The 13690-nt window shown below is 34.2% G+C and overlaps 1 protein-coding gene across 6 annotated transcripts in view; it reads left to right on the top strand.

Moving 5' to 3' along the window:
* Positions 1–13690, top strand: part of MYO9A (myosin IXA) — a 223508-nt gene that overhangs the window by 88594 nt on the left and 121224 nt on the right. For 5 of the 6 annotated variants that reach the window (XM_081506178.1, XM_081506177.1, XM_081506176.1 and 2 more), the window contains exons 10-12: positions 2575–2691; positions 5068–5202; positions 12771–12892. In XM_081506178.1, coding sequence (XP_081362304.1) covers positions 2575–2691; positions 5068–5202; positions 12771–12892 — 374 coding nt within the window. Of the gene's footprint in view, positions 1–762; positions 855–2574; positions 2692–5067; positions 5203–12770; positions 12893–13690 lie in introns of those variants that run through there. The other variant, XM_081506179.1, reaches the window with a different exon arrangement.

Raw genomic sequence — 13690 nt, 5'->3', positions numbered from 1 at the left:
GGTTAAAATGAAGAGCAGTCCTTAAAGATTTTAGTATTTTATCTGAAGAGCAATGGAGAGAAGTGTTTTAAGCAAAAAAGTTGCCTTAGAATTTTTTTTTAATGACAATCTGACAGCAGTGTGAACAATCAGTTGGAGGAGAGTGTGTTAGTTTCCTGTAGCTGTGTAACAAGCTTTAGTGACTTAATACAACACAAAGTTATTATCAGAAAGTTTCCGTGGATCTGGGCCTTGGTTAGCTGGGTCCTCTGCTCAGGGTTTCACCAGGCTGAAGTCAAGATATTCTTGATGGCTGTTTTTGTATCTGAGACTCAACATCCTCTTTCAGGTTCAGTTTGTTGGCAGGATTCACTTCCTTGTAGGACTGAAGTCCATAATTTCTTGTTTGCTGTTAGGGGGCATTCTAAGCAGCTAGAGTGTACTTGACATTTCCTGTTATGTGGTCCTGTACACACATGGCAGCTTGCTTCTTCAGGTCCAGCATGAGAAACTCTGATGTATGCGCTCACTCCCTAGTAAGCCATCTCTACCTGGGACAGTATCTCTTGGGTTAACTAAAAATTTCAGCTGATTTGGGGCCATAATTATACATTTAAAATCCCTTCACCTTTGTCATATAACATAAGATAGTTATAGGAGTGAAATCCATCATCTTTACAGTCGTGCTCTCACTAATTGTGAGGGGATTTAGAGAGGGAGGGGTTTAGAGAGCGTGTATACCCAGTGATGGGAGTCTTGGCAACCATTGTAAGATTCTAACACAGAGGGCAAGAGTGAATGTGCAAAGATGAGTTTGGAGGCTGTAGTAGTTACTACTTCTGAGGAGAAAGATGCTTGCTACTATGTCTAGAAAGGTGACATTCTGATAGGGAGAAGTGGGTGTATTTAAAAAGAACAAAATTTAGATTAAGTCAACAAGATTTGGCAATGAGTTCTTAGTGGGAAGCAGGGAGGAAGAAGGAGACGTCAGGCATGAATCCTGATTTTGTGGTACATACAACTAGAAGAATATTGGTAACATTCAGTGAGACAGGAAACACTAAACAAGATCTTGTTTGAGTGGGAAAATAATTAATTGGTATTTGGGCTTATTGAGGTCAAGCTATGACAAGACTACATTTCAGAGAAAAGAGGCTAGAAGTGTAATATTGGGAGTTATGGCACAAATAGACATATTCATATATTTGAGTTTTCTCTGAATCTTTTAATTTGTTGTGAAGGGTTGTCCTTTAATGAAAAATTCAGCTCATTTATATTGATTATGGCAACTAGCATGTTTTCTTATTCTATGTTTTAAAATATTTTGCTTTTGCTGAATTTAATCAGATTTTCTTAATCCCATATTCCCCCCCATCACCCCTCAGAAGCATAGAATGATTATTCTCTCTATATATTCTGCTATTGATTTTCTTGATATTTTAAAGATACTTTGTTGATCATTTGCCTAAGAATAGAATTTTAGGTCCATATCTTTTTTCCTCTCAGAACTTCTAAACATTTACCAATTATTTTCAAATTTTAATTGTTGGATAGAGAATTTTATACCTGTTTTCTCTTTTTCTATGTAGGTAATAGTAATTAGTTTGTGTTCTAGCAGCTTGAAGCTTTTTTTCTTCACTTAAATTCAGACATTCATTCATCATTTATATGTAGTCAGTTGTAGTATCGTATCCATTTTACAATTGTAAGAAAAGATTATAGCCTAAGAGTTTCAGCAAGTTGACAAATCTCAAATTGTTAGAATAAGTAAAAAACTGAAATTGGAATATAGTCTAGCTCTTAATCAATGCTCTGTACCTCCTCTATATATAAACTTCAAAATAAGTCCCTAAATAATAAATATGTAAATTATTAGGATTTGCTTTTTTAAGTGATAGTATTCAATTGTCTAAGATATGTGCTTCCCCAACCCTCTTTTTAGGTTGTAGTGCCTTCTAAATGTTGAATTTTCTTTAAGTAGTCTTCTTCATTTTTTAGATCAGTTTCAGGTTTTCACAAAAACTGAGTATATATACAGAGTTTCCATAAACTGGGGAAAGCTTGAGGTGAGGGAAAAAAATAAATCACAATAACTCCATAATGAAAGAATTGTTAGTGTTTGGGGAGGAAGACGTTCTAGATGTTACTGTGGATGACAGGCTGAAGACAACTAGGAATGTAATTGTGGTGGTATTATTATTGTTTCAAGTGTCTGACTAGGATTCCACAGATAACTGATGTTGTTTGCTAACAGGTTTATTCCTATGCCTGGAATATTCTTCCTCACTTTAGCTGTCAAAGTTCATTTGTTAATAAACTTCCTATTCTACCTTCTTTACTAGATGAAATATATACCCCAAGTTTTAGTAAAACTATTTTGAATTGAGTGACCTACATTTTGCTTTTTTAATTTTTCATGGCAGTTTTAGCCTGGATTTCTTGAGTTGGATTAAATTAATGAGTATGTGTAGAAAACTTCAATTATAAATTATTTATATTGAGATAAAAATTAATTTCTAATTCAAGATAATAAGCTTTTTTTTTTTCCAGATTGTTGCCAATTTCACTTGGATTCCTAACTTTTTTTTCCCCTAGGCTGTGACAGTGAGGAACTCTATGGCTAAGTCTTTATATAGTGCCCTGTTTGACTGGATCGTTTTTCGGATTAATCATGCACTTATGAATAGTAAAGATTTGGAGCAAAATACCAAGGTAGACATATGTTGGACTCTAATATATTTTTCCTGAAAAACTGTTTTAATAAAATGTTTAATGCATGACATTTAAAAACACAATTTTATATAGCAATAAGTATCACCTTATACTATTTCCTGCTATTTCTCTACTTATTACTGTTTCTGTGACCCTATTCAGGGAAACTGTTCTGTGTGTCAGAGCTTTTACCCTATGTCCTTACATTCCTGTAGATGTACCTGTACAGAGTTTCTTTTAAATGTAAAAATAGGATCCTATTACCCGCATTGTTTCTAATTTGATTTTTTTAACCTAGCTATGTCTTGATAGATATCTGGACCTCATTATTTTCAATATTATAATATTATATAATATGCATAGGTAGCATAAATTCCCCCATTCAAATACATTTTTTTATTGTTATAAATGATTATGTAACAGATATTCTTTGTGCACATTTCTCTAGGATAAAATCCTCAAATTGTTGGACTTAAGGATACATATATATTTTAAAAGTTTGGTTGCTACTGCTAAGTGGCTTTTGAAAAAGGCTATACCTCATTAGTGATGAATGGAAGTGCCTGTTTCCCTGTAATTTTACTCAGTTGAATATTATCAGTATTTTCATCTTGCTAATCTGATAAGGGGGACTGATTTATTACGAATCTTTTCAGTGTTAGATGAAAGTCGAGTATCTTCTCATGTTTTCTCTATTTCTTTTCTTTATTATTTCTTTATATATTTTTGCTATTTTATCTTATTTGTCATTTTATTACAAGTTATTTTGAATATTGCAGAGACAAAGTTTCTGATATATAGTGCAAATATTTTCTCTTAACTTTTCAGATTTGTTCATATTAGTTTTTAAGCCTATATATTTTAAAGTTTTGTCCCCAGTTAAATCTGTCATTATTTTACTTTATTGCCCTAGGTTTTATTTGTTTATTTTTCTTATATAGGAAGGACTCGTCCAGTACAAGTTTGTAAAATATGAATGTTTATTCTCATACTTTTAGAATTTAATTTTTTATGTTCATGTTTGTATTCACAATTATGTTTATGTTTTTTCCCCAATTGGAATTTATTTTTTAACATCATAGATTTTAGATATTTACCTTTAATCTTTTCAAATCCATTTTTATTTCCCAACAACTTTTACGAAATAATCTACCTTTTCAGGCCAAATAGCAATGTCATCTTTACTACTTAATCCTACCATCTTAAATATATTAATGCAATTGCTCTTATATGACCATGTCATGCTTTTAAGTCCAAGAGTAGGAAATTGATTTTAATTTTAATCTAATTTACTAAATTGATTTCTTTTTGAAGATCATTATTTTCACTGCTTTTTGTAAAGGCTTAGAATTAGTCAGCAGAAGTAATCAAACAAAATACTCTTAATGGAGACTTTTAAGTCTCATGCTGTTTATCACTCATTACATCAGTTTGCCCAGTATCTTTTAGCCCAGTGAAGAAAAATTGTTTCATTTAAGCACAACTGTCATACAGCTCTATTTTAAGCATGAGGTGGGGGTGTAGGAAGAATAGTGGTTTGAGGTGTCAGAACTGAATATTCATCATCCTTAGCAAGAAGTTAGAAGATTGTTCCTGGAAGTGAAATATCAAGAAATAGAAGAATAAACACTTTTTGCTATATTATACTATTCTGTACCAAGCAACTAAAAAGATTTGAGTGTTTTTGACTTTAGTGAGCAGAAATTGAGGATGGTGAAGTGGTTTGCTGTAATCTTTTTAGAACCGTTTAATGTCATAAATCTTTTTTTAAGTTAATGTCATAAATCTTGTGTGACTTCTTTTGATAAAAAATTTTAATGTTTTAACTGCAAGAAACCACATATCCTGATATCCAGTTTCATTTCTAGCCTGTGTAAAACAAGAAATATGCTTGTTAACTTATCTTAAAGCAGAATTTTATTGGAATAGAGAAGTCAAACTAGGAAAATTTGCATGGTCCTTTGCCAGAACCAGGCATACCCAGGATTAACCTAGCTTTACTTTACTAACCTTTTGACTTTCCAATAGCCCCTTTTTTTTCCTTCCCTTGTCTCTGGGGATTTAGAGATTTGTGGTATTGAAGTAACAAGTCTTTAACTCTGCTTTGTACATTTCTGTGAAGTAATCAATGAATTACATGTGTTAAAACTTCAGATGTATTTTTATAATTAAGATAAAAAGAAAATGATGAAGAATAAAGAGAACTAAAATGCTTTTTATTTGTAGTATATTTTGGTTGACCACTGGGTCCCCTCATGTTTTCCTCTACTGCTATTGAAGAACTTTGAACATTTTGTTACTTATATTGTGAATATTGTTCATGAAATAAATTTAAGCATCATTTTTTAACCATAATTTCTTTCTTGTTTTTCACAGACTTTGTCCATTGGTGTTCTTGATATTTTTGGGTTTGAAGATTATGAAAATAACAGCTTTGAACAGTTCTGTATTAATTTTGCTAATGAACGTTTACAACACTACTTTAATCAGCATATCTTTAAATTGGAACAAGTGAGTACCTGAATGGGCTTCCCAGGTGGCTTGGTGGTAAAGAATCTGCCTGCCAATGCAGGAGATGCAGGAGATGTGGGTTCAATACCTGGGTTGGGAAGATCCCCTGGAGGAGGAAATGGTAACCCACTCAAGTATTTCTGCCTTGAAAATCCCAAGGACAGAGGAGCCTGGCAGGTTATAGTCCACGGGTTCACAAAGAGTCGGACATAACTGAGTGACTGAGCACACACATGTGTGAGGATGTGAATGTGTGTTCACTTGCCCCTTTCCCACTCCCTGAACCCCTACTTGCACCTTCATATACACCACATAAATTTTTTGAGTCATAGTCATGGCAAGTATTTTAAGTGTTGATTTCAATAAATACATTATTGTCTTCATATTAGTGTAAGCAAATGACAGATGAGAGCATAGTTTTTTGGGCCTTATCACACAGGGTTTGCTGTTTTAATTAAAAGGCCTCAAGTAGAATCAGTAATATATGCTTATTTGATGGAACCTTTGAATGAAACGATCTATGGATTTGTTTTGATTTTTGTTGATGTTTTTGATTTTTAATTGCTTTTGTGTCCTTGGTCACAGTGTGTCATATTAAGTATGCTTGTTTAATTCCTTTGATCTCTTAGTTCAAGGATGGGATAGAGGAGCTTATTAATAAAATCTTAAATCAGCTTAGAATGTGGATACAAAGAAATAGGACAGTATAGAGAGACCAAATTGAATAACGACATATTTTTCTGAGATGCTAAAATTGATTGAATTAGGATAGAAAGAGTAAGCCATCAATTTACATGGGAATTCTTAGGGTAAGTGCAGGGTCGAAAGGAATGTGGGTTCTTTCTCTAAGCCTGGTTTGAATTCAGTAACAAGTCAAGTTTATAGCTCAGAAGTTCAGTTTGTGTATGAAGACATAAATAGAAGCTGGGTTCACATTCAACTCAAAGGAAATAATGAAGAAAAGAAATGAACAGAAAATCACAACAGGTCTTCCCCGTCATTGGGGCTTGCTCTGTCTTGGCTTTAAGCACAATTGTTTAAGCACCACTGTTAAAAGATAGTAGTATTTTTTATAATATCACCTAACATGTGGTGCTTACCATTAAGTGATAGAAATAAAAATATACCAAAGATGCTTTGGCAGGGAACATTTTGAGAATTTTGATTACTGAAGTTCACTTCTAAATCTTGCCCAAAATTAGTACATTTGCACTTAAGATGGGAGAGATATGTAATAATTGCCATGCAGGATGATAGGTACTAAAATCAGATATAAGGTAAAGTAGTGATAGAAAGGATGAAATTTATTAGAATTTGTTGAAAGTCTGCAAAGATTTCCTAGGAATAGAGTGATTCTGGAATAGAGTTTTGAATAGAAAGTTGAGCTCACCAGACTGTCAGTGGGGAAAAGATATTTTAAACGAAGATAACAATATCTTTAAAACTGTGAGGCATAAAATAGCACAGCACTTTTGATGAACTGGAAATGATTCAGTGTAGCAAAAATACAGGATATAAGGATGAGGGCAGGAAAGGAGATAAGTTTGATGAGATAGTCTCGATCACATAGTTGTTCAGAGAAGATTAGAATTTTTCTGTTAGAGAATGGGGAGCTATTTGAAGTATGTTTAGCAAACATTTGAATTGGAACTGTGGAAGATGGATTGAAGAGAGTCAGTTATATTTCAGGCACTGTTAGGCATTGAAGACAAACAGTTTAGAGTTGAAGAATCTTATTGTCGAATTCATAATCTAGTGAGTTGTTCTTTTGTCTGTCCCTCTTCTGGGGATGTCAGACTAGGAAATTTTGACCAAACTTGCCTTTCAGAACATCCAAAAAATAAAACAACTGAACAAAACATATTTGAAAGCATTGGAGTACCTTCAAATAAGTGAAGTTTTACAGGGCTCAGATATGCAAGCATGAAATCTAGGGAGATGAGCTCAGCATTCAGGGAATGATTTATTGCTAGAGACATTTCTCTTCTGGTAGAAGGCTTCCAGAAAGGGTTTTCTCCAGGTTAAAGAACAAAAAGGGGAGCTTCCTGGCAACTCCCAGAGGCTTGAAGACCTCAAAGGGTTATATCTTACAGTCAAGGTAAAGCAGAAGTAGGGCTTTTCCAGTGGCTCAGTCAGTAAAGAATCCACCTGCCATACAGGAGACTACTTGTAATGCAGGAGACCCAGGCTCAATTTGTGGGTCAGGAAGATTCCCTGGAGAAGGAAATGGCAGCCCACTTCAGTATTCTTGCCTGGGAAATCCCACGGACAGAGGAGCCTGTCAGGCTACAGTCTGTGGAGTCACAAGAGTCAGACATAACTCAGCGACTAAGCCAACCACCAGAGCAGAAATAGAGCAGGCAGGCATCATAGGGGCCAAAGCTCAGTTTAAAATAATTTCAGTTCCTGATTGGGTTAAAACAGTGTAGAATTTCCAGTGTTCTTAGCCACCTGCTAAGAGCAAATTCAATCTCTGATGGAGAAAGAGATCATCTCATTACTAAAGTTTTCTGTGCACTTTTTCATGTGCGAGCATTCAGTTTTTTAACTGAAATGTTTGTTTAAGACATACGAGGAAGGAAACCAATATGAGAAAAAAACCAAGAGAAGTGAGACAGTAGACTATCATAGGGGATTCAGATAATGATCTTATCAAACATGAACTTTAACAGTGGCTTCAAGAAATTTTTTAAAGTGATAATTTTATTAAAGAACAGCAAACTTTAAAAAAATCCTTAATTTGGGAAAATCTAGGACTAAAAAGTAGGTGAAATTAAGAACATAATATGAATTTTTCACAATTAGATATAACTTAAGAGAAAATTAGTGATTTGGAAGATAGGTCAGAAGAAATACCAGCTTGATGAATAAAGGCGGAAAATACAAATATTGGAAGAGGCATATGGGACATAGTGAAAAGATCTAACATATGTGTAACAGGAATTCTGGAAAAACATATGTGAAAGTGACAGAATAAGATTGAAGCTATATTTGAAGAAACAATGGCTGATAATTTTCCAAAATTAAAACAAAAAGCAAAAAATTCCAACATACAACGTTTGAGAAGCCCTAAGAATGCAAATGCTGGATGAGTTACAAGCTGGAATCAAGACAGGCAGGAGAAACATCAACAACCTCAGATATGCAGATGATACCACTCTAATGGCAGAAAGTGAAGAGGAGCCAAAGAGCCTCTTGATGAGGGTGAAGGAGGAGAGTGAAAAAGCCAGCTTAAGACTAAATATTAATAAAAAACTAAAATCATGGCATCCGGTCCCATTACTGTATGACAAATAGAAGGGGAAAAGGTGGAAGTAGTGACAGATTTCCTCTTCTTGGGCTCTAAAATCACTATGGATGGTGACTGCAGCCATGAAATCAGAATATGATTGCTTCTTGGCGGGAAAGCAATGGCAAACCTAGACAAGGTGTTGAAAAGCAAGAGACATTACTCTGCTGACAAAGGTCTGTATAGTCAAGGCTGTGGTCTTCCTAGCGGTCACGTACAGTTGTGAGAGCTGGACCATAAAGAAGGCAAAACACCAAAGAATTGATGTCTTTGAACTGCGATGATAGAGAAGACTCCTGAAAGTCTTTGGAAATTTCACAGTTTTGAAACCACAAAGATCTCAAAACCATAGTGAAGTTATATCAGAAACCAACAACAAAAAGATAACTAGAAAATACTTTATGATTAAAAGTTAAGAAATGAATTTCTAAATAGCTTAGAAATTGAAAAAATTAGAGAACATATTGAACCTAATATGTTAAATATTAAAACTTGTGTCTAAAGATGTACTTTAGTCACTGAAGAAATTTGACTAATGATTTAATTAGAGGAAAATTTTATAGCTGTCAGAACATTTTAGGATTGAAGAGCAATGATTTAACACATTTGAAAATGATTAGAAACCTAAACAAAAGGAAATGATAAAAGATAAAAATAAAAATGAAAATAAATATATTACGGGAAGGGATCAACAAAAATCATAAACTTTGAAACGTAAGTAATACTTTGAAATGACCAATAACATTTATAAAAGCCTCAACAAATTAGTGGGAAAGAGACAGAGACACATAAAGACAGAGAGGGATATAAATAGCCAGAATTCCAATGGTAAAGACTATATCACTGTGTATCCTATACATATTAAAAAGTTACAGAATACACTAAACAACTTTATGTCCATAAGTAGACTTACCAAATAATATGATAAACTTTTCAAAGCTCTGTTCACACAGATAAAACAAAGGTTCAAATCTTTTAACTATTGAGACTTCCCTTGTCGTCCTTTGGTTGAGAAGCCACCTGCCAATGCAGGGGACATAGGTTCCATCCCTGGTCCAGGAAGATCCTACATGTCGTGGAGCAACTAAGCCCACGTGCTACAACTAGTGAGCCTGGGCACTTGGAGCCCATGCTCTGCAGTAAGAGAAGCCACCTCAATGAGAAGCCTACACACAGCAACCAGAGAGTAGCCCCCACTTGCTGCAACTAGAGAAAGCCTGTGTGCAGCAATGAAGACCCAGTGCAACCAAAAAAAAAAAAAATTATGTAACTATTAAATTGAATATGTAGTTAAAATTCTTCCCGTAAAGGACATTGTACGCCAGAATGGCACCATTGATGAATTCTGCCAATGGTGAGAGAAGTATTTTCAGTTTAACATAAATTTTTTTGTGGAATAGATAAAAGGGGACAATTCTCAACATATTTTGGGGAGCCAAGATAACCAAAATCTGTGAAAAACATTATTAGAAGTGGAAATTTTCAGTTTGCTAATATTTGTGTAGGAAATTTTCAGTTTGCTAATATTTAAACAAATACTAGCAAACTAAATCCAGCAAGATGTACAAAAGGATAATATATCAGAACCAAGTGGAGTTTTTTCTGGTGTGTATTACATCTGACCACCAGTCTGTTTAATTCATCTGTTAACAAAACAGAAGAAGAAAAAAATTCATGGTGTTCTCAATAAAAATATAAAATACATTTGATAAAATTATATACTCAGTCTTGTTCAAAATAAAACCTTTAGCAAACTAGGTATAGAAGGGAACTTCCTGATAAAGACCATTTACAAAAAACCAACAGTTAATATCGTACTTAATGGAAACAGACTAAATGATTTCTCCCTAAGATTGAGAACAAGGCAAGGATGTTTTCTAAGAATTTTTATCATGAATGTAGGCATGTGAGGACATCCAAATGGAAAGTAAACATAGGAAAAGATATTTCATTTATTAGTCTTTAGGGAAAATAAAATTAAACCCATACTCAAATATTACTAGGCATTCACCAGAATGACTAAAATGAAAAAACTGATAATACAGATATTAGAGAAATACTGTGCACTGGAAAGTCTCATACACTGGTGATGGGTGCATAGATTGGTACAGCCACTTTAGAAAGTTGTTTGGCAGTATCTTCTGAGTTTATATGTTTGTCGTTTATAAGCCTGTGGTTTCACTCTCCAAATCTATATAAATGCTTACAAAAAGTTTTGTACAGAAATGTACATAATGCCATTATTTTTAATAGCCAAAATTGGAAATGAATGTAATGTCCATCAATAGTCCAGTAGATGCTGCTGCTGCTGGTAAGTTGCTTCAGTTGTGTCCAACTCTGTGCGACCCCATAGATGGCAGCCCACCAGGCTCCTCAGTCCCTGGGATTCTCCAGGCAAGAACACTGGAGTGGGTTGCCATTTCCTTCTCCAGTGCATGAAAGTGAAAAGTGAAAGTGAAGTCGCTCAGTCGTGTTCGACTCTTAGCAACCCCATGGACTGCAGCCTACCAGGCTCCTCCATCCATGGGATTTTCCAGGCAAGCGTGCTGGAGTGGGTTGCCATTTCCTGCTCCAGTCCAGTAGATGAATGTATTGTATATAAATATATCATTGGTTCTTGAAGAGTTAGTTATTTTTCTCCTACCCCTACTGAAACAGTCAGTATCACCTAGCCACTCCTTCCAAGTGCACTACCCCAAACTTGCTTATTCACAAATTCTGAGTTTGTGGCTTCTATTTTTAACAAGCTCTTCATGTGATTCTGTTGTATATTAAAGTTTGAGAGTTAATGCTCTGTAGCAGATTTTGGCATGCCTTTTCTAAAAAAAAGTATAAGTAAATCAGTCTTCTGGGTTTTGGAGGCCATGTGGTCTCAGCTCTGCTATTACTTTGAGAAAGCAGCCTAGACAATGCATAAATGAGTAAATGTAGTACTCTGCAACCCCTGTCTTACAGCAATTGAAATGCATGTACTTTAGATGCATTCGACAACATAGATGTTTCTCTGAAACATAATGTTGAGTAACAGAAGAAAAGCCAGATGAAAAGAATATGTATTGCATGATTCTATACATATATAATTTTTATAGGGAGGTGAATTTTGTCAGTGGTATTAGAAGTTAGGATAAAAGTTAACTTTGAGTAGGAGTATCTGAATCACCACTGGGGAAACAGAATGAGAAGGGATTTTGAAATACTAGTAAAAAATATAAAAATCCATATGCTTATCCTATGTAGTATGCTTTTTATCCATGCTGTGAAAAGGAATAGGGAAGAAACTTCACCGTGGCTTGGGGGTGATCTTTGTATAGCATTACTTGCTTGTGAAACTATTGAGGGGGAAGAATCAAGTTAGCATTTACTTTTTACAGTTAAGAGTAACTAGTTTATACTAGGGTCCACTTTTCCTTTACAGGATAATGATAATACGGAAAGAATGATTAAATTATTAAAATCACTGTTTCATGAAACCACTGTATTTGCTGAGAGGTATGCAAGTATAATCAGTGAATACTAAAACCATCAGATGAACAGGATATTAATTTGGTGCCTAAATATCATTGCAGTGTAGAACCTTCTTTATTTTCAGAATCATCTTTCTGACAGTTTAAAAAGTAAAAGTAAAAGCATCACAGAGATGAATAAAAGAATATTTATTTCCCAGTGTAGAGGTTGAGGAAGGAACAGTGGGGGCTTCATAAGAGAGTTTCGAATGGTTACTCAGTGTGTGAGCTTTGAGTTATTTAGTCTTGGAATTGGGGAAACTACTCTGCCCCCGCTTTTGAAAGTTATTCTGTTTATTTTGCCAAAGTTCAGTATGTATGAATTCTATATGATTTTTATCAGTGATCACTGGAGGTGATAGTTTTCCACTTTTCTCAGACATTGTTTCATTAAATTCACTGTTGATGATCCAATGGTTCCTTTTGATGGCTTCGAGTTGTGTGGGAGAAATTTGTCGTTTTCATTTTATATTTTTCCTTAGTGTAGTCATAAGATAGTGTAGCTAAAACAAATCAGACTTAATTTTCCATCTGAGTGAAATCACAAATAGGATTCTAATCAGAAAATTTGGTTGCATGTACTATTAAAAGAAAATAGACATACGCTATATCACAATTTTATGCAACTGAAATATACATTTCTTGCATTGTGTAGATTAATGATTTTTAAAAGATTAGTCTATTCTTTTAATCCTGGTAAAAACTTTTTAGTCCTTATTCTCACATACCTTTTATTTTCTGCAAGGTGAATAAATTGTTAATTTGTTATTTCCTAGGAGGAATATAGAACTGAAGGTATCAGCTGGCACAATATAGACTATATTGATAATACCTGTTGCATAAATCTTATTAGCAAGAAACCAACAGGCCTGCTCCATCTTTTGGATGAAGAAAGCAAGTGAGTATGATTCTTTTCAGTTTTGTTATTGTCCATTTGAGTTTTTCATGTCTTCTTAAGCCCTAAACTTTCTTCTTAATGTTATTAAGAGCTAAAGTTTCCCTGGTATGCATTTTTTTGTGTGTTTCTAAGAAAATTGGATGGACTTCACTATTGAACTCATTTTTTTCCTTGACCTTTTCCAAATTTCTTCTGCAAAGTCACTTTGATGTTCAATTGTTGGTATATATATATTTTGTGTGTGTTTCTCTCTTATTGAATTAAGTTTTACGTATGAGGTGTGTTTGCAGTTTTCTTGTTTAGTGGTGAAGAATATAATAATAGATTTGTGATATCTGACATGGTTGTGCAAGTTTTTAGTGACAGCATATCTTAGATATTTGCCATCCCTTGGTAACACTGTTCAGTATACCAAACTTAAATATATATGCTGCAGAAATAAATCTTCAGAAATAAACCTCCACTGTGTTCTCGGTGCTCTAGAAAGTATTATTATAGTTTAATTATCCTAAGAGATGGCAAATCTAGAATTGGAGAAACCAAGGTGGTGGAGAGTGTGTTGGTTTTCTGTGACTCTTTAGTAAAATATTTAGGAATTAGATTAGGTCCGTGTTTAATTGATTCACGATAATGTCTGCTTGGCCTCTGTTCCAGGCTCTTTTGCTTGATTATGTAGTATGTGTCTACAATTGTTTACTGAATGCAGGACTGGTGGAAAGCTTTTTTCCCATCTTTCCTTGTTTGAAATAGAAACTGCCCTCATATTTGTTCTCATTAACTATCTTCCAGTCAAAAAAA

Source organism: Giraffa tippelskirchi, chromosome 7 (assembly GCF_054371585.1).
Source record: "Giraffa tippelskirchi isolate mGirTip1 chromosome 7, T2T-mGirTip1v1.2.pri, whole genome shotgun sequence".
NCBI lineage: Eukaryota > Metazoa > Chordata > Mammalia > Artiodactyla > Giraffidae > Giraffa > Giraffa tippelskirchi.
This window is presented reverse-complemented; position numbering and strand designations above follow the sequence as displayed.